General features: G+C 38.7%; 1 protein-coding gene and 1 pseudogene across 1 annotated transcript in view; both read right to left on the bottom strand.

Moving 5' to 3' along the window:
• Positions 1-25,390, bottom strand: part of CDK14 (cyclin dependent kinase 14) — a 496,763-nt gene that overhangs the window by 76,278 nt on the left and 395,095 nt on the right. Inside the window, exon 13 of the mRNA XM_087821147.1 lies at positions 5,432-5,571. Within this exon, the coding sequence (XP_087677273.1) occupies positions 5,432-5,571 (140 nt within the window). The remainder of the gene's footprint in view (positions 1-5,431; positions 5,572-25,390) is intronic.
• On the bottom strand, positions 9,965-15,522 carry LOC148092270 (protein tyrosine phosphatase type IVA 1 pseudogene; annotated as a pseudogene).

Here is a 25,390-nt window from a genome sequence, read left to right as displayed (position 1 = left end):
AGATTCCATCTGGGGGAGACAGGTAAAGACAATCAAAAAAATATAAAATATCAACTGGTAGTAAGTGTCATGATGAAACATAAATCAAGGAAGAGAAACTGGAAATGCTGGTGTGGAAATAGGTACCTTTGAGCAGAGACCCAAAGGAGGTGAGAAGGCGAGCCATGGCTATCTAGAGGAAGAGGGAGTACACATGTGGAGAGAGAAAACAGCAAGAGCCGACTCTCAGGAGTCAAGAAGAGAAGCAGGAGGCCATTGTAAAAATACAGGTGACAAGTGGGTAAAAAGCCTATGGTATGTATATAGAATGGAATATTACTAAGCCATAAAAAAGAATGAATTCTTACCATTTGCAACAGCATGGATGGACCTACAGGATGCTACGCTGAGTGAAATAAGCCAGTCAAAGAATGACAAATACCGTATGATTTCACTTATATGTGGACTCTAAAAAACAATATGAACGAACAAACAAAACAGAAACAGCCTCATAGATACAGAGAACAGACTGAAGGTTGCCAGAGGGGAGGGGAACTGGGGGACTGGGTGAAAAAGGTGAAGGGATGAGAGGTACAGGTTGGTAGTCACAAAATAATTACAGGGATATAAAGTACAGCACAGGGAATAGAGTCCATAATATTGTGATAACTATGCATGGTGTACAGGAAATATTGGAGAGAACACTTTGTAAAGTATATGATTATCTAACCACTGTGTTGTACACCTGAAACTAATACAAAATAATATGAAAGTAAAAAAAAAAAATGAACAAAGAAAAAAAATACAGGTAAAAGACGACAATGAATGACTTGGAGCACAGTGATAGCCTGGAGAAGTGAGAAGAGGTGTGATTCTGAATCTATTTTGAAGATAATACCAACAGGGTCTGTGGAAGAAGTGAGTATGCATGTGACAAAAAAAGGCATCAGAAAGAACTTTCATTAACTGGAATAACAATGTTGCCATTTATTGGTAAGGGGAAGACTACAGAAGGAGCAGGTCTGGGGGAAAAGATCAGGAGTTCAGCTTTGGTAATACTAAGTTTGTGATACCTACTAGATGGCCAAACGGAGAATATGAGTAGTCGGGTGGATATGCAATCAGGGAAGATGGGGCTGGAGGTATAAATTGGGAAGCTGTCAATGTATAAATGATATTTAAGTCATGAGACTGGATGGGATCATCTGGGTTCTAAGGAGCAAATATAGAAAGATTTGAGGACTAATCCCCGGGGCCCTCTAACAGTGAGAGGTCTGGCAAATCAGAAGAAATCCACAGGAGCCTGAACAGTAGAAGTGAAAGGAAAATTGTGGGGGAGTCCTGTCCTAGAATCCAAGCGAAGGAAATGTTACTAAGAGGAGGTGATGGTCAATTGGGTTAAATTCTGCTGATGGATCAAGATGAGGGTTTGGGGGGAGGATCAACGGATAAACTGAAAACACTGGTTTCTGGAGTCTTGGGTGCAAAAGCCTGGTTCAAAAGGATCCACAATGGAAATCTTGGAATTGGAGACAGCATGTATATTTGAAATGGATGTGCTTGTTTCGTTTTTTTAAAAGATGACACGGAGCTGCCATAACGTTGTTTCAGGATAAAATACACGACAAATTTAGGAACATGTAGGAAAACCTACAAACATAGCTGGAAAGGTCCTTAGGGAGCACCATTTCTCTAAATGCGAAATCAGAGGCACACAGAGAATAAGGTACTTGGCCGGCGTTGCCCGGCTGCTTAGCGGGGCTGAATCCAGAAGCCAGGGGGTCTGACTCCCAGCTCAGGGGCTCTTCACACTGCACCACTTTGCTGGCCTTCCTTTACTGCAGATTTGAGTTTTGTGAATTAGCAAACGAATGTAATAAAATCAAGGCCTCTGCGCTATGAAGTGTATTTTGTTCATTTACTTCGACAAGGGTAGTTCAGCTTCAATAATTTATGTAACTTGATAGTATACACAGGAGAATGCCCTGTGGTGTATTTGGAAAAAGTAATGAATTTCTTCTAAATCAGCCTTTCATTTACTTCCCTGCAATTAAATCTTTGTGAAGAACTGGGGCAAGGCTGCTGGGGCTTCAGGACAGAGGGAGAGTGACAAGGTGCCACCAGGATGAGCCAGCTGCAACCGCAAGAGCTCCGGGGAACTCGACCATCACTCCTGCTTGATCAACCTGTAACTCCTGCCTCGCTGGCACACGAATGCATTCCTTCTAAACGTTGGTATTACGGAAACTGGTGAGGTTTGAAGGACTAGTATAATAAAGAAAGATAGTCTATTGTTATATGTCCTTCCAAAGCAAGTGAGAGTCTGGCATAAGTGTACAACTTCATTTTTATATAATCCATGAAATGACTGCAGTGCTCTATGTAACCAAGGCTCTGACCACACTTGATAGTCTTTTCCCAGCATCCGATATATTAAAAGTGGCCAAGAAGGCTTGAGCCCGTTTTGAACTTATTTTTGTTCGACTCTTCTCCCTTTCGTCTGGTTTCACTTCCTGCTTCATAAATGTTTTCCTTCTGTGGACATTTTTTTAAAATGTCATGAGCTGTCTTTAAGGAGGTGAGTGCTCTGGACTGAACGGTGTCCTCTCAAATTCCTATGTTGAAGACTTTAAACCCCCCCAATGTGATGGTATTTGGAGATGGGACTCTGAGTAATAATTAAAGCTAGATGAGGTCAGGAGGGTGGGGCTCCCATGATGAGATTAGCGGCTTTATAAGAAGAGAGAAAGAGATCGCTTTCGTTCTGCCCAGTGCGGATACGGAGAGGTAGCCGTCCACAGGCAGGACAAGGCTCTCACAGGAACCACATTAGCCAGCACTATGATCCTGAACTTTCCAGGCCCCAGAACTGTGAGAAATGGTGTGTTGTTTAAGCACCCCGCCCTCCCCATTTATGATATTTTGCTGTAGCGGCCTGAACACACAATGCAGTGAGGTTCTTGGAATTGATGAATCTAAACCATGACTTGCTGGCGAAGACAATCCATTTATTGGTTCTGCAACACGTCTTCCCAGGGGGACCTCTTATCAAATCTCCTTGGAAAGGGAGCACATGAGGGTGTTGCCAGCTCTACTGCCACTTGCCAGCAGGTGAACTTTGACAAGACTCCACACTCATGTAAAACTGACTGTTAAGAATTTCTAAATATAGTCTACAGAATATTAACCTAGATAACAGTCACCCAAACTAGTCATTTCACCTAGAACTAGTTCCCAAAGTCTCCAAAGTCTCAGGATTCCTTGTTTTGTAAACATGTTTACAAGGTCTACCACGTTGTTCAAAATGGAAATGACCACAGTATTTAACACTGGGATTGCCCTTTCTTGAGACTGGATTTATGCTTCATAATGATTATCTACTACACACAGAAATAGCATTTCTGTAACTCAAAATTGTTACCAGAGGCATTTAGCAGAACCTTGCTTTAAAAAAATAATGATTTTTCATCTTTATTCTCCCCCCTTCAAAAGGTTTCACTCCTCCTGATGTTTAACGTTATGCAAAGACGTGTTTCCGCCAATGAATATCACCTTATGGTTATGCTTCTTCAAATAGCCTGCTGTGAGCTGATAAAGGGATTAATGCAGCCAAAATTCTTAATCTGTGAAATTACAAATTAAATTCTCATATTAAAAATACCACCCTGAGGTATTTTTTGTGGTTTTAATTCCCCTCTGGTGTTCTGCATACATTGTGCTTGTTAATGACGGGGACAAGGCTGTCTCCGCTGGCAGCCTGCTGCCGAGTGATAATGTGGAGGCATTTACTTACTGATAGAAAATGGATTTAACCACTGGCTGATAAACTAAGTGGCAAGTGAGTAATAAGTCCATATTAACAGAAAAGTACGACTACAAAATTCAGAATTCACAGACCATCAAAATCCTGGCTTAAGCTCAATCATCAAGTCAGATGGGATTGAGATGTCACCAAGGAGGAGCGATGTCGAGTTACAAGTTATACTAAAAAGGGAAACAAACCATGTGTTTGAGTCTGATGAGCCATAAACTAATAAGCCCACTTGCATCATTTTTTCCCTTCAGTATAAAAGGACGTGTCGTCAATTCATTATTTTTCCATAGGGATTTTATCTTTAATTTTTAAAAAATGGGGATAGCTGTTGTAATGGTCAGTGGGAAGACTTTTAGAAAGGAAGCAGGGCAGAATATAAAACAAAGATGTAATATAAAAAAATTTAACAAAGCATAGGGGGAGTAGTGGGTTATGTATCTATAGTCACTTCAGGGTAATAAAAAGTAATTCAAATTAACTGTGGGATTATAAAAAAAAACACTTAGCCTAGGAACACCCAAGAGCAGTTGTTACCTATGACTTAGTTCCAAAATAAAAGGGTTATTGCTGTCAGGAGAATCTAATACAATGGGGGAAAAGTCTAAATCCAAACGATTAAAGAAATAAGTATGTATGTGCATGGCAAGTGATGTACACTTAAGGGTTAATAAGCATATTGCAAATATTTATGCATATATGCAGTGTATTAATTTTAAGGCAATCAGAACGAGAAGAAGTATCTCTAACGGGCATGTGGAAAGGACGTATCACCATTCAACAGAAATGTTCTAACTTCAATAGTGTTTTGCGAAATTTCACAAGAATTCTGTTTCGCACTTTGGAAGAAAGATGAGATCCTCCCAGCCATAAACCCTTCCCCGAATATTTAAAATGTAATTGAGAGAGGCTGTGTAAATATGAACACTTTTGTAAAAACAAAACAAAAACCCACCCAGGAATGTGTTTTGTTTTAAGAGATCTAGAGAAGATCTGACTGTACTAATACCAAGAGCATTTGCAGTTAAAATGAATTATGTCTTCAGTCCCTACATGTCAATTCGGCACATTAGCCAACTGCCAACTCTATTCGTCAGCTCACTGCCTAGCAGCCCTTTTTAAGGTTTTTGTTATAACCAAGATGGTCTCTGAGAATCAAACAGAAATGAATCATTTCTCCTCTGTACTGCAGCCAGTTAAAAAGTACTGTATGCATAAATATGTAAATCATATTTTCCTTTTCCTTTATGACTGCTCAGATCATTTTTTGGACACACACATAATCAAATACAAAGACACGCGGCTGCAAACTGCAGAGCAGAGATAGCAAAAAAGGAATCCATTTTCTTCCTCTGTCTGGTAAGCTGGCGTTTGAATGGCAGGATTCCACTAAATATATACACACACAACCCCCCTTTCCCTCTGTTCTCTCTCTCACTACACACACACACACACACACATAAATGTACATATATATATGTATATACAAACACACACAAACTCATAATATATATGCAAGCACATAATCTTACACATGTACACATTCACACGCAAACATTAATCTCTCTACATGTGTGTTACACACAGATACTAAAATGATGTCCCTGCTTTGCTTGGATGTTGTGGATTTGTCCTACTCACTATCGGTCAGTTCCCATAGCCGTGGGGGCAGGTCACTAAAATACTCGTGGCTCAAGGCAGCCTGTGCTGATAGTCTGTTCTTTGGGGAACACTGTAGGAGCTTGGAGGCCAGATCCTCTGCATAATTCACATAGCTGAGCCTGAAAACAAGCACAAAAGAGGGAAATCAGACCAAACATGAAAAGTCACTAAATAAGACGTAAGGCTCACCCAAATTTTCTGGACTTATTTATTCCTGGCCAAGAAAACAAGTTGAATTATCTGTTGAAAATAAACAGAAGCCGAATTCATATTGGTTCTCAGAGTATCTGTTACTCTAAACTGGCTTTTACTCATATAACCTTAGTCTCATTGATTTAAAATATTCCTTCTATAAGCAAAGGGTTGATACTTGCAGGCTAGAACTAGGTCCAGAGGTAGAAAATTTCAGAGGATAATTTATCAAATAGTTGCCAGAATTTGTTCAGAGGATCTATGTACTGCATACACATATGGATACATTTATAGGAAAATTAATACAAAATAACCAGGAGAATTAAAATAAAACTGCTATTAAATTCTCTAGTTACTATGTTACTTTTTATCTAAGAATTCACATTTTCTTACATTGAATATAAAGTTTTTGGAATAAGTACACTGTCAAATGTCAACAATCGAAATATTAGCATGCAGGTTAACAAAGGGGATATGCTTAAACCATATGGGGCAGAATCAATTCAAGATGACCTTTAAAATAACAGTAGATAGAAAATATGTCTCAAGAATACCAAAAAAAGCAAAGGAGTAAAGTCTTCCATGTGGTACAGCTTTCAAATGGGTAGCAGACCACACAACCCAGCCCAGCCTTGCTTTTCACGGAATCTCTACTGCACTGATCAGTGCGATCAATCCTGGATAATTAGCTTAATAATAAAAAAGTGTTTCTAATAATGGCTACCATTTATGGATAGTTGAACATGTGTCAAAGCACTTTTGCATTCTTTCATTTATGTCAGTCCAATAAGGTAATTCTGTTCCCATCTAATACCAGGGGAAGCTAGGTGGGAGTCTGAGAAGGTAGTGGGTTGCTCATTTAGAAAGTTGAGTGAATTCAAACCTATCCAAAATTACAGCTCTAAAATAGTTAGGGGGATGTCAAGTACAGCACAGGGAATATAGTCAACAATACTGAAATAACTAGGTATGGTGTCAGTTAGGTACTAGACTAATTGGGCAATCACTTCTTAAGCTATATTAATGTCTAGCCACTACGCTATACACCTAAAACTAATGTAATATTGAATGTCAACTATAATTGAAAAAAACAATTAATTAAATAAATAAAGTGGTTTGTATTTGCCAGGCTCTCAGATTGTTTCTAAAGGCGTTTACCCTCGGATTCCTGTGTGTCTGCAACAAGATTCAACAAATACAGACTCAGAGGCAGCCAGAAGCCCGTGGAGAAAGTTGCACCTGCCAGTGGGTATCTGTTCCGTGGGAAAGTTGCACCCTGAAGCTAGTAAACACCCAGTTAGCCAATAAACACCTTTCCTCAGTGCCCAACAGCCCTCCACTCCCCTCCTCAAGCAGCTTTTTAGTATTGATTTAAAATTGTTATGGGGGCAGGCAGGATTGGGAGAGCAGAAGAGGGAAGGAAGCAATGAACTTGGGCAGAGGAAGAAAAAGGGAAAAAAGAAAAAAAAATTTCTCTAAAGGTCTAACCTAAGAGACTTTCTCTCTAAATCTTCGCACATGAAGGTATCATAGATGGTTTGGTGTTTGGCAGCTGCAACGGCTGTTTTTAAAAACCTGATCAGTGGATTGGTTTTAAATGTCTCTGCCTGGCAAAGGGAAATTTTCCCACAGGAAAAAGAGGCACCATCAAGTCTCTACAGTTTCCTCCCTTTTCCTTTAAGAAGGGCCAGGGCCACCCAAATTATTCCTAAGACGCTCTCACTATTACAATCTTTCCATTAAGGTTCTAAAAATATCAAATGCAAGGTTTGCAATAGGTAGGCTTTATGTTAAAAATTGGACTTATAATACATGTACAGTTTATCTATAATCACGGTGAAAAACACATTGGTTTCCATTTTCTATGGCTGTGATGAAATAAAACCAGTACCAGGTTGAGACCAGATCTGAGTTTTAGTCCTGACTCTGTTATAAGAGTGACAACCACATTATGTGCGCAGTCCCTACGGCTCCAACAAGCCATGGATCATACCTGAAGCATGGTTTCACTATTTTGAAGAATTATATTTGTAGTTGTATCTTTGTTTTTGAAATAGACTGCTGGTCACATTTAAATTTTATACATATATACCTAAATATAAGGAATTCATCAATATAAGACGATTTCATTTCTCATCTCCCAAACTGAGTAAACCTTAATTATGTCAATGAAATAGACAAATGCTTATCTGACATTCAAACTGAATTTATATTTATACACAAATATATAAATTACATATATAAAATTTTAACTTAGAAAGTTTGCTATTTCTTCACTTGCATTTTAAGAACCACTTTTATTCCAACTCTCCACATGCATTTTCAACACCAGAGTTCCTGTCATCACCAGAACCTTTGAGACCATCTAAGCTGTTTGAGATACGACGCTTCGGGCTATCTTACAGGATTTGGAAGTTTTATCCCAGGCCAGAGGCGTACCTTATCAGAATGTTACAATAGTCGTGGCTATTGTTTGCCATCTCCCATTGTAACGGTAGACTTTAAAAATTTTTCTCGTGCAAGGCCGGGCATGGCTCAGCAGTTGAGCATCGACCTAGGATCCAGGCGATCCGGGTTCGATTCCCGGTCAGGGCACAAGCCTGGGCTGCGGGCTCGACCCCCAGTCGGGGGCGTGCAGGGGGCAGCCGATCAATGACTCTCTCATCATGGATGTTTCTCTCTCTCTCTCTCCCTCTCCTTTCCTCTCTCTGAAATCAATAAAGATATATTTAAAAAATTTTTTTCTTGTAATTCCATCAATTTTTGTTTTATATATTCTAAAGCTGAGTAATTAAGTGCATAATAATCTAGCACTGCTATCTCTTCCTGGTAAATTAAGTCATCAATCCTTCTGTACTGACCGTTTTGATCTTTAATAAAACTTTCTGGGCTAAAGTTCATTTTTTTTCTCCTATTAATTTAATAACTTCAGGTGTTTTTTTCATTCAGTATTTGCCTGGCATACCTTTTGTAAGACTCTTTCTTTTAATTTTTCATATCCATAATTTTAAGGTGTCTCTTTCATAAATACTATATAGCCGGGTTTAATACTTATTCAATTAAATAATCCTCATATTCTAAGAAGAAATTTTACTCCATTTACATTTTGTGATTACTGCTATATTTAAATTACTGCTACCATCTTACTCTGGCATTCTATTTTGACCTGCTTTATCTTTTTTGTTTTTTTCTGTCTTCTTTTGGATTGAATTTTGAAATTCAAATTTCCATCTCCTGTTTTAGAAGTTATACATTCTATTTCCATGTGTTTAGCGGTTACTTTTAACTTTATTTTTGCATTTCAATATTTATTTAGATGCTTGAACTGTAACAATGAGTTTTACAAGCTGATGGACACTGACAAATTATTTTCCCCAGAGAACTATAAACATACATCCAGACAATATAAATAGATGATTGAATTAACATCAATACACAGCACCGTTTTATCAATTAAATAATAAGACAAAATGTTCAGTACAGGAATATAAAATTACAGTTCAACAGGAATATAAAATATTAGATATATGTTCAATTCATTAGCAGAAACTAACTTCTGTTTTTTGGGGGAATATTCCATATGTCTTACACAAGACAAGCAAAATATTTTCCTGAAAATCTTTTAATAGCTCACTCATTCTTTTTTTTAGGCCCTCTCTTTTAAGTTGCACCCCAAAGTGCAAACATTAAATTAGTTTTCAGACGTTTTGTCTGGAGACAGTAAAGATATGTGCTTCTGTACAATGTGGATTTTACATGAACTTTTCCACCAGAGGTTTGTGATTTTTTTAAAATGGAGGTTTTCATAACTGCACAAAATGAGATTTATAGAAAGACATTAAAAAATCATCATAAACTTGGTCAGAAGCCAACAAAATCAGTGGTTACACAAACCTGATGTCTACTGTTTTAAATATGGGAGCTATAAACATGAAGTAGCAGGCAAACAGCCATAGAAGCCCTACTGTCAATGTCTGAAATGAATGAAGGGATAAACCACAGGTGATCTACATTGGTTTTCCCAGTTCCTGGGATTTTAATTCTGTATGATATTAAAAACATATAAGTATTGTGATGGGTATTTCAGCACCCAGTCTCTCTAAATTTCTTACCTTTTGATAAGATTCTGGCATGGAAATAGATTTGAAGAAGACATAACTCAATACTGCATGGTTTCAGGAAAGATCAATTGATAAAAATTATAAGCATATTTTAAATGCTGAACAGCAAGAATTTTTTGCTAAGTTTCCAACTAGGCTGATCATAATCCAAGCAGAGAGGCTGAAATTCCACCAAGCTTGAGCCTGATAAAACTGCTTATCAATGTTCCCACGAAGGCTTCACTGACTTATCCTTCACCAAGCCTACGTTTTGGCTCTTAGTTATGATAAACTGGGGGCCCGTCTGAAGTTCCATTTCCAAGGCAATAGCATCCGGCAGCCCAGTTTTATTGACTGCAATGGTAATTCCTATGACTACTGGTATCTACGAAGTGCAGCTGGATTTTAGGACAATACTTCTCCAAATATAAAAGTTGCTTGTTTTTAAAAGCTCCACTCTACTTTTGTGTTATGAACTTGACCACATGTTCATATTTCATTCCATTTTCAATTAATGCTAAGGCAACAAGCATTAGGGCTCTCCCAAGACATACAACACAGTGACAACGATACAACAATCAGGTTCTTCAAGAAAGTTCATTTGAACAAGACATGACCAGTTATCAATAGTCTGGTTGGGTGGCAGTGCACCAGCAGATGACCAATCCAGAATCTGACACCTTCTTTCTCCGCAAGATGAGTGTTACAAGTTGCTTCACACAGTCTCACTATTGCAGTAATGCCACACAGTTAAAGTTCCTCTATACATTTGTTTAAGGTCGCACTGGTTGGACTGTCTTACGTATGACGTCACAAGAGTTGGCTCGTCCATTTGAGCCATTACTAATTTAGTTAAGAAACACTTTACAGGCTTATGAAAGAATTGAAATAGTTCAATACAGAAGTGAGTGAAGAATGATGTAAAGAAACTGAAGTCTGTCTACTTCAATATACTACAGTTGAAATCCTCAGTGCTTTGAGGATGAAGCTGGGAATAATGGGAAGTGAAATGAGCCTCCTAGCCGACAGCAGCAGCTCTTTCATTCAGTAATGAGGCCACAGAAAGGATGTTCCCCCAGGTTTAGCCCATTTAGGTCAGAACTCTTGTAAAACACTATCCTGATTTTAATTCAATCCTCTTGTGCCCTAGTTAACCCCTATTATGGAGCCTCTTGGTGGAATAGTAATGAATTTCTATATGTTTCACTTGTCTATATAAAGGTTATACTGTGTTCCTAATAATAACCCCCGCTGCCCATTAGAAACTCAATAAATATGTGAGCAAAAACACCACAGAACCACCCAATCCGTGGCTAGTGGTGTCCTTTTGGGGTAAGTTGGTTTGGTGGTGGTGGTGTTTTTTAACCATCAAGGATATCAGAAGAAACTTCCACACTTTACACCTTCACCCTCAGTTCCCCAAGTGAATGGCTCCTTAACATTTTACCATTTAACTTTAACTATTTGAGTTAAATTTTATCTTTACCATCCTGCCAAACAATACAAGAACATTGGAACACTTTAATTCTGAGGACACTAGTCCCATCTCTCACGTTGTTATTGTCTAATATTTTATTTGTTTTCTATGCTTTTAAGGACACAGATTAAAGTTATTATTCAGCTTTACCATGTTTACAATTTATTTAATCACCTTAGTTCCCATGTTTCAGATATTCTTTCTCAGATTTTTATTTTTTTGTATCTGAAATACAAACTTTAGAAGTTCTTTCCATGATGAAAGAAATTGGTGATAAATTCTCTACTTTGTTTTCATATAGGATAATAGTTGGCTGGGGAGTAATTCTAGGTTCAAAGCATTTTCTCTGAACTCTGGAGATATTATTTCACAGGCTCCTGTTGTCTCTGCCTGATAGCTCTTCTCTCCCTCCTCAGAGTTCAGCTATTGCAATGGAAGGCATTCTTTTGATTTAACCTGCTTGGTATTCACAGTGTTTCCTGAACTTGAGGCTTCGTGTCTTTCATCAAGTCTGGAAAAAAGGCCAGCCATTACTTTTAGAATATTGCCTTTCCCCAATTCTCTCTTTTCTCATTTTAGAATGCCAATGTAATGCCATCTTATTAAATATTCCATGCCTCTCCTCATTCTTTCATATTTTCCATCTGTTAGTCCCTCTGTTCTCCATTCTAAGTAATTATTTCAGAGCTACCGCCCAGTTTCACTAATTCTCTAATCGGGTGCATCTAATATTCCGTTTTTACTGTTCATTTTTGTTCTTTTGAAGTCTTGGGCAAATTTACATGTTCAGTTTTGATGGTTTCTGGTTCAAGTTTTAAACTTGATCTTTTATTTCTTTACAACATTTTAAATGTAATTATGCTCTTTGTCTCATAATTACCAACAACTGAAGTTGTAGGTAAGGGAGAAGTCTAATTTTGTTGCTTGTGCTACTGACCCTCACTCACAATGTTTTCTCATATATGTTTTATAATTCTGGATTGTGAGCTCATGCTTAGCTAATGTTAATCTTTGGGAATCCTAAGGAGCCTGGGTTAAGAAAATCTTTCCTCATAGAAATTTTCTTTTGCTTCTGTGAGGAGTCCTGGGGCTGGCTCAACAATTAGGTACTCCAAGTTCTTTCTGTTGGCTTCTGAGGCCATGGCTATTATACAAATTTTAACCTAAACTCACAGAATTCTAAGTGGAGGCTTTTTCATTCCCATCCAGGACCAAGGCTAACACAAACAATTGTCCTTGCAGTCTCCTTCTGCTGGAAACAGATTTTTTTCAGCCAGCCCATTACTGAGCTGAAGTTCCCTTGTCTGTATGTGGGGAATTCCTGACTCCTAAGTGGCTGCACTTCATGTTGTAGCACCACCACCACAAGGCAGCTGCATCTTTACCACTTATTTATCCTTGTGTTGCTGGTAGAAATGGGGTTCTTGCAGTGTGGCCAGGAAAGCATTCCAGTAGACCCACAAGGGAGGATGAGGTCCAGTGATAAGATTTATTTGTGGTACCAGATGAAAAATCAAAGGAGTTTCCCTGGGTTTCCAATGTCCCCTCTCCATCCATCCCATCATGGAAAAAGTTCTATCTTGCTACTTATCAGGCACAGAAATAGCAAGAGAGAGCTTCTTTTTCAAGCTGATTATATTACCTCTGGCTTGGGAAGGAACAGGCACCTTTTCAAAATAACCAACTTCCCAAGCCTTCGTGGGCTTCCAATGGGTCCACCTCCTAACCAGTCTATTCTCTTCCCAGGCTAGACTGACAGGGCCTCTGCGTTTGCCATCTTGACTCCTACTGCACACGTGCTCACCTCCCCTTTATTGTTCAATCCCTTCTCCCCAGTGATCTGTGGGGAACAGACCAGTGGTTCCCTGGGGAATGTGTGAAGCTATAACTTCCTAGGGAAGCAAGTAGGCTTATGGTCCCTAGTTGATTATGTTTAATAATGTCTGATTTCCTTTGCTCCCTTCCTTTAATAACAACTAGCTAACTACCTACGCCAACACTTGTTTCTTCATCCTAGGCCCCTGGAGATTTCACTTACTTTCTTTTTGCTTCACCTACACATATATATTTGAATGGATGTGCTTGTGGTATTTCATCCATTTTAGATGATTTTTAGTGGTAGTAGAAGATACTTTCCCCCCCATAGGCATATATTTATAATCTCCACAATCTAATTAGATACCATAAAATAATCTACACTTGTAATTTTTAGGTCTTTCTCCCTCGAATAATTACTAAATCAGTGTTGTTTCTTTTTCTTTTTCTTTTTCTTTAACTATTTCTTTTAGGTGACCTTTATTAAGCTTCAAAAATTAGCTAACTGGAGTTGCTTCAGGGTAATGTCCCTTTACCACTCAACTTTATAGATGAATCTCAAATGCATCATCCTATGTGAAAGAAGCCAAAGGCTACATAGTACATAACTCTATTTGTATGACATTCTGGGAAAAGCAAAAGTACAGAAAAGAAAAGTGAGCAGTGGTTGTCCGAGGCTGGGGATGGGAAGGGTTAACAAAGGGGCACAGGAGAATTTTTTCAGATGGCTCTGCATCTTGATCAAGAAGGCTGGACATCAGACGATCGAGAGATGTGAGAGGGGAGGATCAGGGGGACTTGTCAAGGAAATTCAGTGGAGGGAGCAGTTTAGAGAGATGGGGTATGGTGGGTTTTTCACATGGAGCATTCGGCATTTGGGGTGGAGTGCTGACCCTCTGTGAGTGGTTGACATTGGGACTCCCACATCTTGAGGGGAGGGACCCTGATGCATCTCAAAGGATGTTCTGACAAATGGGGAGATGCTATTGTCAATGGTGAGGCCCTCCTGTTGGTTTCAGGGCTCAAACCCAGGTCAGTGAGTGGGGATCTGCCCCATGCTGCCAGAACTGCGCCGATCAGCTCGGAGGTGTACGCAGTAAGTGGTGTTCGTGAGGGGTCACATAAACCCGGCTGGGTATGCGGGACAAGAGACTGTCACGGTCATTCCATACTCATTTTCTGAAAAGTAAAAGATGGTGTTTGTGGAAACTCCTGGGGGAAAAAAAATCTAAGACATTTTTAAATTATAAATTTTCATGATATGAAGAGAAGCAATCCCTATTGAATTCAGAGGGTGTATGTGGAGAAAATCTTATGAGTAACTTTCAAACAAATGCTTTTAATACAGTCGAAAATAATGGTAGACTGCTATTCTAATCATAATGAATTTTTATTTTCCCAGTCCATATCCATGCAACACACACACACTTTACCTTCATATGCATATACGTTATATATATATGTGTGTGTGTATACATATATACATATGTATATATATAAAGAAAATAACACAAATAGTGAAAAGCAGCCTTTGAAAACTCACCCAAGTTTAAGCCATCCTGAAAACAAAGGACAAAGCAAATCCAGAAGCTCTTGGCAGACTAAAGCAGACTGCGGAAGCTGAGGAGACTGGAAATGACGGCGCGAGAGGGAGGAGAGCCGGGGCCACAGCAACACGAGTGGAAAGGGCCACGGCCTCTGTGGGCCGCCCACGCGCTTGCTTGAGGACTGAGCGCATCCACTGTGATACCCACACAAGTTTTACTTACCCAGGAAACATACATTTAAAAAGTAAATCATTTTTGAGCATAAACATCTTAAGGTCAAGTCCTGGTCTTTAAGAAACATCTTCCAAGCATGCCTTCTCCCAGACGGTGTCATTTTCTTTTTTCTTTGAAGTGGGAAAAAAATTGGTCTTTGTCTTTTTAAAGATATTTTGTAAACTGGGACTGTATGTTTTTTGCTTTTTTTTTTTTTTATACTGTTCCAAAAAGACTCCCTCTAAAACTGATGATATGTCTACTTGCAGAACAACTAAGATAGTTACATTTTGTTCCCAAGAGTTTGACTTGTAAATATCTCTATAAAAATCTTCACAGGGATTTATTAATGTTTTAGCTCATGAAAGCTACAGGCATAAGAGTAGAGGTATAGTAGGTTTAATTTACTTACTAGAGCATTCAATGAAGATACTGATTTCCATGTAAAAGCTTAAAAGGAAATAAAAGGGAACAAAAAGTTCTAGCATATCCCTCACTTGCATTCTATAGTGGGACAGAACTACACACACTGTGGGCCTGTGTCTACAGCATAAGTGTGCGCTTTGTCTCTCAGAGCTGGAAACAAGAGTGGCCTGGAGTGAGTGGTGTGGAGGGTCCCCTCTTCAGGCTCTACTTACTGTCACACTCCTCACAGAGCAAAACCAGGGGGCCGGATCCTTTCATCTGACAGTGGACATACTGTCTCTGCGGCAAAGCTGCCAACATGGGCACTGGCCACTGGATTGTACAACAACTGATCTTTTGAAAATGATTTGGGATAAAGCCCGCCCACCCATAAAGACAAGTCTGACTGTTTCCTCGACTGTACTGAACAGACCCGTCAGACGCTGCACTCTTTTTTTGTCTGTACATCAAAAGCAAAATGGTCATTTAATCACCTTCTTATCAAAGCTTTGGATGCGGAGGGAGGACTGTGGTCATAAAACTGCTCTAATTTTTCAAAAAGTGACTTATTTTTAGAAAATAGGTTCAAATCTATTCATTTAGCAAAGAGGGGTCAGTAATTGGTCAAACAGAACATGAAGGGAATCCCTGACATTGGAATAAACTCTCGGGGAAAATAAAGACTAATGTAAGGAAAGATTTAGGCCTGTGCAGTGAAATTCTCTGTTCACTGGGCTGTGCAATGAAATGAGAGGCAAGACTGTTAGTTACATTAATAATGAAGAGACACAGAGTTGTTTAATGCTGAGACTTTGTCAATGCACTGCTGTAAAAAAAAATGAGACTCCTTCCCTCAAGGTAAACAGATAATATTTTTAGTATTTTCCATAAATAGGTTATGTTTTGTTATGCATAGAAAATAGTTCAATTCTCATTCACTTACTCGAGTGAAACTGTTAATGACACACTTTCCCTGGTAGACACTCATTCCCATAATGGTCAGCTCACCTGACTATTGAATGCTATATAATGATAATGCTATTTGTAGGCACCTCTACAGTTTACAGAGTGCTTTCACATGTATTATTTTAATTGATGCAGATAATCAAAGGGTCTTACTTACAAAATGGGGAGTATCCAGATTCTGACTCTTAAATTTTAGAGTCCGACACAATTTCACAGATCTAGAACAAATATTCCAAAAATTTATATGGAACTAAGAAAGACCATAAATAGTCTCAGTAATCTTGAGAAAGAAGAACAAAGTTGGAGGGATCACAACACTGGATATCAAACTATACAACAAAGCCATTGTAATCAAAAGAGCCTGGTACTGGCATAAGAACAAGCATATATAGACCAATAGAACAGAACAGAGAGCCCAGAAATCAACCCACACCATTATGGTTAATTAATATTTGACAAAGGAGGCAAGAGCATACGATGGGGCAAAGGCAGTCTTTTCGGTAAAGGGTGTTGGGAAAATTGGACAAGTACATGCAAAAAATGCAATGAGACCACCAACTTACACCATACACAAGAATAACCTCAAAATGGATAAAAGATGTAAATGTAAGACATGAAACCATAAAAATCCTAAAAGAAAACATAGGCAGTAAAATCTCAGACATATCATGTAGCAGTATTTTCGCTGATACATCCCCTAGGGCAAGAGAAATAAAGGAGAAAATAAACAAATGGGACTACATCAAACTAAAAAGCTTCTGCACAGCAAAAGAAACCGTCAACAAAATGAAAAGAAAGCCCACTGTATGGGAGAACATATTTGCCAATGATACATCTGATAAGGGGTTAATTTCCAAAATATATTAGGAACTCATACAACTCAATACCAGGAAGACAAACAATCCAATTAAAAAATGGACAAAGGACCTGAATAGACACTTCTCCAAAGAGGACATTCAGATGGCCAAGAGACATATGAAAAAATGCTCAGTGTCACTAATCATCAGAGAGATGCAAATTAAAACCACAAGGAGGTGTCACTTCACACCTGTCAGAAGGGCTGCCATGTGCTGGCGAGGGTGTGGAGAAAGGGGAACCCTGGTACACTGCTGGTGGGAATGCAGACTGGTGAAGCCACTGTGGAAAGTAGTATTAGTTTCCTCAAAAAAATTAAAAATGGAACTGCCTTTTGACCCAGTGATCCCACTTCTAGGAATATATCCTCAGAATCCCGAAACACTAATAGGAAAGAACATACGTGCCTCTATGTTCACAGCAGCACTATTTATAATCACTAAGATCTAGAAACAGCCCAAGTGCCCATCAGTAGATGAGTGGATAAAAAAGTACACTTACCCAGTGGAATACTACGCAGCTATAAAAAAGAAGGATCTTGTACCCTTTGGGACAGTATAGGTGGACCTGGAGACCATTATGCTAAGTGAAATAAGCCAGGCAGAGAAAGACAAGTATCACATGATCTTACTCATATGTGGAATCTGATAAACAAAATAAACAGACGAACAAAACAGGTCCAGAGGCATGGATGCCTGGAACAGGCTGACGGATCTCAGAGAGGAGGGGGAGAGTGGGGGACAGGAAGAGATTAATCAAATAACTTATATGCATATATGCATAGCCCATGGACACAGACAATAATGTGGTGAAGGCCTGGAGTGGGAGTGGGGCTGGGGTTGGGTGCAGGGGCGCAAAGGGGGGGAATGGGGGACATCTGTAATACTGTCAACAATAAAAAATTAAAAAAAAACAAAAACAAAACAAAACAAAGACTTACTGCTAAAATGTATCTATACCAAGCTGTATGTTACCCAGTTGGTAAGGGGATTATGGGGTTATTTTAAAGTTTTCCATAAGAACACCTTACATTTTTCAATATTTCTCTCTTCCTTTAATTTTGAACTCTACTGCTGTGGGTAATTTTCTTTCTATATTCTTGTTAACACCCCAACTGCCCTAAATTAAATAAAGACAACAGGTGGAGTATACCCTTAACATGGGCAAGACAAAAACTCCTCAAAGCCAGTCATACTAATCTGCCCTGCTACGGTTAGGTCTCTCCTTCAGGTCTAACCCTTACTCAATACATAGCCGCCCTCACAGTAAACGCGACCTGGTGGAAAAGTACAGCAAGTGCTGAAGAGCCCTCAGCAGGATGTGAATGAATCAGGGTTTTGAAAGCACTAGCACCGACACTGCTAAAGGTGTTAAAAACTACCAAAAAGTGGGCCAGTAAAAGGAAAACATTACATTCTTGCTTTGGATTTCAGAGCTCAGCTAGATATTTACCCCAAATTTTCTAGCTTTGATTTTATTACTATTTTTTTTACCATCCCTGGAAAAAGAGGTGTCATTGAATATATGTAAGTTCACTCTAAAATAAAGAGTGGCCTGGTTTTTTAAAACTGGTGAAATAATTATACCAGTCTTTCCTATGTCCTAATATGAAGCTATAGATTTTCATATTTATACTTCATAAATCCACTGATGTAGATATTATCATAAAATATTCAAAAACTAATAGTGAACTTCATGTTATATTCTTTTCAACAAAAGCCCTTGGGTACCTATTTAAATCTACTTTTCCTTAATAACCACAAAAGTAGATCAGATTTCCACTCACCTGCTTATGGGAAAGACTCCATTAACTACCTCCCTGCATTGTTTTTACAGAGAGTCCACTTTAAAATCCTCTCCAACTCTTCTCCAGTGCCTAGCATCAGTGACTTTTGTGAGTTGTGAAGTTTTATTTTTTAATAGCTTATATAAAACACTATAACACATACTAACTTAACCTATAATTCTACATGTTTATATAATATAATTTAAAAAAATTACTCTAAGATTTGTTAGAGCTTGCCAAACATTGACATTTTTTTTCTCATATAGGATAGTACAAACCTGTCAGGAATTATACTTGTACTTCAGTTATGTTTTAGAAAAGATTCCTCAATTTAGGAGAGTAGTGATTATATGATTCTATAATTTTTGTTCAGTGTTTTACTTTAATAATGTGGTTAACAGCAGAAGCACAGTAGGTACTTTTCAATCCTCTGGACAGAAGGACATGATAGGAGGGGATATATTTTATTTTGCTAAAGGAAATAAAAATACATTAGTAATAACTAACCCTTCTAAACAGAAAGCTAAAACTTACAAAATACTTAAAAGAAAATTCCAAATTCACAAGTCAGTGTAGAATATCCTCAAAACCAAAGGGATGTGCAATCAACAGAACAGATTTCCAACTTCCCAGTTATTCTGCTTACAGTTATATCCAATCACAAACACTAGACCTTTTCAACCACATGATCTTGCCCCATATGGAATTCCATTGTTACCTGAAGGACATCAGGCAACTCGTAACCTTTCCAACTCTAGATACAGATCAGGATAAAATTAATACCCTCTCCCACTTCACAGGGCTGCTGTGAAGACTGACCTTTTCTTACCATAACTTGCTTAAATCGATTATAGGAATCTTATTATTTCACCTATTTCACAAGTGTTCAAACATTTTTAGGACATCAAGAGTGAAGCAAAGTAAATTGTTAGTGAATGTCCTACCCATGCGGTGTTACTGATATTTATGCTATTTAGAGAATAAAGATTATCCAATTTTCCTGAATTCACAGCAGTTGATTACACAGCACTATTGAATGTGAAATAGATGACTCTTATTTTTTGATGATAAAAGATGCATCAGTAGCTTAAATTCAAATCTTCATTTATCCAAAAAAACCCTTTAAACTTTGGCTCTGGCTTATGTTTTACATTCAGATGGACTGGTTATAAATATTGTGAAAACCATTTCAGTGTAAAAAGCTCCTGAAAAACAGTTTAACTTATTGGTGCATCTGCATTACGGGAAAGTGAGTTAATGGAAAGGGTAACTTCATAGCCGTTCATTCCTCTAAAACCCTGTAGAAGTTACAAATCTCATCAGAGGCTGGTCTCAAAGGCTGGTACCTGCTTCTTCAGAATGGTCTGATGTGTCTCTCAATTGTAAACAGTTAAAAATAGGTCCTAAAAAGCATCATTTTGCTGTGATACTATTTTGCCAAAAGAGAGGGGGGGAAAAAAAATCTTTAATCCTGAACAAAACCTCTTCAAAGTTTATGTTCTCAATAAACCTTTCACTGAGAACTGAAAATATAACTTGGTAACGCAATAAATACCCTAACAAATATATCTGATTTTTCACTTAATGCTTTTTACAGGCTTAAACCGAACGGAGTAAAAGGAAATCATCACCTTTTACAGCCCGACTCCTACAAGAAGAATGCCTCGCCGTGGCGCTGCTCAGAGGAGGCATGGCGAATTTCTATCAGCTTCGGCGAATCTTGGGGCATGAGAAAAGGCAGAGAAATACCAGTGCGGCTAACATTCCACAGGACTCTTTCTTCCCATGTTTATTTCCTTAGAGACTGGACATGAGCCAAGATAAGAAAAATGTAAAAAGGAAAGATTTTTGTTGTTTAAGTCAAAAGATAGAGTTTAGCATCCTATGATGATATAGAAGAAATAATGTTTGCCTACTCCTTAAAAAAAAAGAGAGTTGTTGTCTTGTGAACCCATGAAATGGTTAGGATTGGAGAAAATCACCAAAAACAGTTCTCCCATTTAAAGTAATGTGAAAGAAAATTCAGATAGGCCAGAACTTACGGGTTACTGAAGTTTAGTTCAAGGCAAACGAGGAATCGATGTGCTGAGGGCTGATTTCGGCTTCCTTATAATATAACATTGCATCTGGTATTTGAAACTCTATGGGTTCATTATGATGGGAAGGAGAACTGGCCTGTGTGCTATGTGTGAAACAAGAAGGAAGACTGTTGAATGGTTGGACAACCTCTACAAGGGTCTGATGCTCTAAGAAGAAAAGTCAAAATACCTTGTAATGCTTTTTGATCCTATAAGAGCCTCTCATCTGTCTTCTGTCACCCAGTGTCTTCTAGATTGCACACTGAACGAACTACCTGCTGAACTATCTGATCTCTTCTGATTCTCACAAAAGACATGACCAGCCAGCAAATGACACCCTTGGTCTAAACACAACTGTGGGAAGGTATATAACGGAGACGAAGCATTTACTATGTGCTAGAGTCTTTTCACATGTTCTCTCGCTTATTCTACATACTCAGCTACGAGAGGATTCACATTACCCCTCCTTATAGACAAGGGGACTGGTCTGCAATCTCCCCTCATCTCACTCTCCTAGGACTCACTATACTCTCACCAGCGGGCACCTTCATTCTTCAACACCGGTTTCTTGAGTGCCTACAGTGTGGTGGGCTCTGTTCTAGGTGCAAAGGATATAAAAGTAAACAAAACAGTCCAAATCCCAGCCTCATATGGCTTACAGCTCGCCACTGCCATTTCTTTTTCTCAGCTTGCCCTCTTTTATTGTCTTCACGCATTATTCCTCTTTGAGGGTACTTTGTTTTTTATTACTCGTTTATTGTCCTGGATACTCCAGAAGGTAAGCTCCATGAAAACAAGAACCTTATCTGTGCATTCCCACGCACCCAGAACATTTAGATGTTAAATTATGTTTCTTGAATGTTCCGCAAATGAATGTCTTTACAGGTTTTAACACGTTTCCATGATGTTTTCCATGCCGTTTGCCAGTTTACAGTGCCTTCAGCAGTAAGCAAATGGGCCCATTTTTCTCTTACCTCACCAGCTTTTGTGTTTAAGAAGTAGGTTGTGGATCTGGGGGAATGGGTGCTAATGAACCACTGTTTGATGGAGACCAAAGAAGCCAGAGACTGAAGCTATCTTGATTTTTTTTAAAATATTGCATTAATATGTGACTTATCTGGTTTACTGATTTGTTTGTTTTTTGGGGGAGAGGCACCATCTTAAATTCTAAACCCAAAGTGAATGCCTTACCTGCCTCATCCTAGTCTCAGCCCTGGAATGTATAAAATGGCATATGAGGGATATATTCGTAAATTTGCTCTTGAGGCTACAATATAATTGAAGATAGGGAAATCAACTTTCTAAAATAAGCTTAACTGTTCCTGTCTGAAAACGATGGAAAACTATTTGAGAGTGATTTTCAGGATTAAATTAGATGATGCAGACAAAGCATTTGGCATGCTGCAGGCACATCCACGTGTACCATGAACAAATGCAGCTTCTGGTATTAATAATAAACATTACTGCTACTTTACCACCATTTCTATACATGTCAAAAATTCAACTGACCCTACTAAATGCAGTAAAACAAGTATTTTAAAAGGGGGGTGGTCAGGGGACTAGGTGAAGGAGGTAAAGGGATTCAGGAGTACAAATTGGTAGTTACAAAACAGTCATGGAGACGTAAAGTATGGCCTAGGGAATATAGTCAATAATATTGTAATAACTATGTATGGGGCCAGGTGGTACTAAAACTATCAGGGGGAACATTTGTAAAGTACATGATTATCTAACCACTATGCTGTACACCTGAAACTAATACAAAATAATATTTTTTCAAAAGTAAACAAAAAGAGTGATTAAAAAAAAGACTAATATTCTTTCCCAAGTCAGAGTATATCCCTGAAAATCCTTTGGTAGAAAACATCTCATTGTGAGATTTACAACAATAGAAAAAATAGGAGGACTGAGGTCATGAGGAAATTTTGTACAGGTCTCATTATTTTTAAATGCTCATTAAGAGGAAACATGATAGAGCACCTTACGTGAAAATATTTTCAATATTATTTTATACACCTTAAGATAACACTTTCTTGATAGATATACTTCAGGACCCGCCTCTTAATTTTAAGGTTTTGCCAATGTGTTTTGCTGCGTTACACACCAAGGTGTACTCTCCCTCGCTGCCCATCTCCCCTTCACTCCAACTACGTCGGCCCTCTTTGGAAATGTCCAATGTCTCCCTCATTTTATGGCTCCTCATGACTGGTTCCTGTTACCCTGGTCTGTCTTATATGTCTGGATTTCCTCCTGCCTCCCAGGTACTGATCTCAAGTCAGATTTATCAAGACAACAGTGAGAAAGCGTGTCTTCCACTTAGTCACCCATTCCTCCTTTCCCGGTCCCAACCCTTCTGTGCCAACGGTCCCCAAATGGCCCGACTCGCTAACATCTGAACCAGGGCCCTCAGAGCTGCAGAACATCAAACTGACATCTACTAGAATTCTAGTAACTGTATGCGTTTGGGAGGGATTACTGCGACTTCATATGTGGCTGGGGCTGATGCTAAAGTTAGTATGGAGAAAACATTGTTTTGGTTGTGTTTTAGTTTTGCGGTCCAAGGTCTGGAAAATAATTTAGTCTGTGATGCGACGTGATGTGATGCATGCTACCAATAGGAGAAGCCATCAGAGAAGAGATTTTTAAATTTTTAGAAAAAAAATATGTCATACATTTCCATCCCAAGACATCACTGCCTCGTACATCAAAATGCGTAATTTAAGGAGTGATTTGTAGCAACAGAGAGAAGAAATGGTACTTCGCATTTTTCTCTCTGTTCCAAGCCCTTGCCTTTGACCTTTCATTCTTACTACCTAAATGAACCTGCGTGATTGCCTCTCTATTATCAAATAGCCTTTTAAAGTGTTTCTGGAGTTTGCAAATGGCATCCCCAACACAGAAATAGTTGCTATATTATGGAGACTTTGGTCTAGATCTGCAGAAAACTCACATGTCCATTAATAGAAAGCCTACCAGTCTTAGAGTGGCAGGAACCTGGCCTTGTGCATGAAGCCCAGGCCTTAAGCCCGTTACTAACAAAGGGCTGACAAGAACTTCAGGATCCCTCTCTAGTGCGCTCTGCTGTGCCCTGTGGGGTGCGGAGGCCTATGCTTTCCCAAGAGGCTGGTCCCTCAGGAAACAATGTGACTACCAGCCATCCATGCTTTCCTCTCTCACTGTGTGCAGGAGACTGTGGATCTGGGGGCACCAGGGCTACGAAGGATGGTTTGATGGTCAGCACAGAATAGGCTGAGGCAGTCTTTACCGAAAAAAAGCACAACCTTTAAGTTGCACATTCCTTTATTCCTGCCTTTAACTTCACATCTGGCTCTTTATAGAAAATGACTTATAATGGAAGGGTGTTGATGTATTTCCATGGCTTAAAGAGATCCCAAATTGGCATAATTGCTAGAGCTATTTATCTTCTTGAGCACTAATTCTATCTTTACAGCTGAAATAAAAGAAAGATAAATGAATAGCATTAAAAAGCTGCACATTTATTATCAGTTGGGGTCCAAGTACTTATAATTGCTAGGAACAGGAACATGTAGGTAAGAATGTTTTCCGGCATGTCCGTAACATGAGGCAGAAGCTAGTGGCATGATACAAACCACTACACAAAAGTCTCTTATGTCTTAAAACCAACAACATCAGCATAATGTAGAAAACTGAAGACATTCATTTGCAGACCATGGGTAAAGATATGGAAGCATTTTGAAAAAATGATTACATGGGAACTTACAAAAACATTTTCAAAAGAATATTGAGGTTGCTTCAAAATGGATGGAACAAAATAGGCTTTACTTGTAGTCCATGTAAATAGTTATTTCATCTATCTATCTATCTATCTATCTATCTACCTACCTACCTACCTACCTACCTACTTACAATTTAGGAAAATGTGCTAACTTGTGTCAAGCTTGTATGCAGCTTGACAGGTTTTAGCACATTTCCTAAATTTGTTTCTATATTTAGAAAAAAACTAGATGTCGAGAGATGACTGAGCTTCGATGGTGAAACGGCCTGTGCCCACAGAATGAAAGCTGCTGAAATGCCACGCTTTGAAACTCCACTCTGGATACCCGAGAGAGATGCGTTCAATATTCAACAAAATCGAAGAATTTGAAAATTGAAAATGTCTCAGATGTTCTGAGAGAGGGAAAATCCTGGAGCTGAGTCAGAAGATTTGGATTTAAGCCTACAGCTATCTGAGAAAAAAATAAGCAAGAGAATGAAAGCCTGGGCAGTAGGTTTTAAGCTGCAAAGTCTAATCCAGCTCACAATATATTTTGTAAAACATTTGTTACAAAGTGATCAGAAGTAATGCTCTATTCTGCACTATCCAATTTGGTAGCCACGAGTGACATGTAACTATATGAATTTAAGCTAACTAAAATTAAATATGATCAAAAATTCAGTTCCTCAATTGCACTAAGCGCATTTTAAGTTACTCGAGAGCCCCATGTGGCGAGGAGCTACCGCACTGGACGTGCGGATACAGAAC

This window comes from Miniopterus natalensis, chromosome 10, assembly GCF_054644295.1.
Source record: "Miniopterus natalensis isolate mMinNat1 chromosome 10, mMinNat1.hap1, whole genome shotgun sequence".
Taxonomy (NCBI): Eukaryota; Metazoa; Chordata; class Mammalia; order Chiroptera; family Miniopteridae; genus Miniopterus; species Miniopterus natalensis.
Note: the sequence above shows the minus strand (reverse complement) of the source record. Positions and strands in the feature narration are given on the sequence as shown.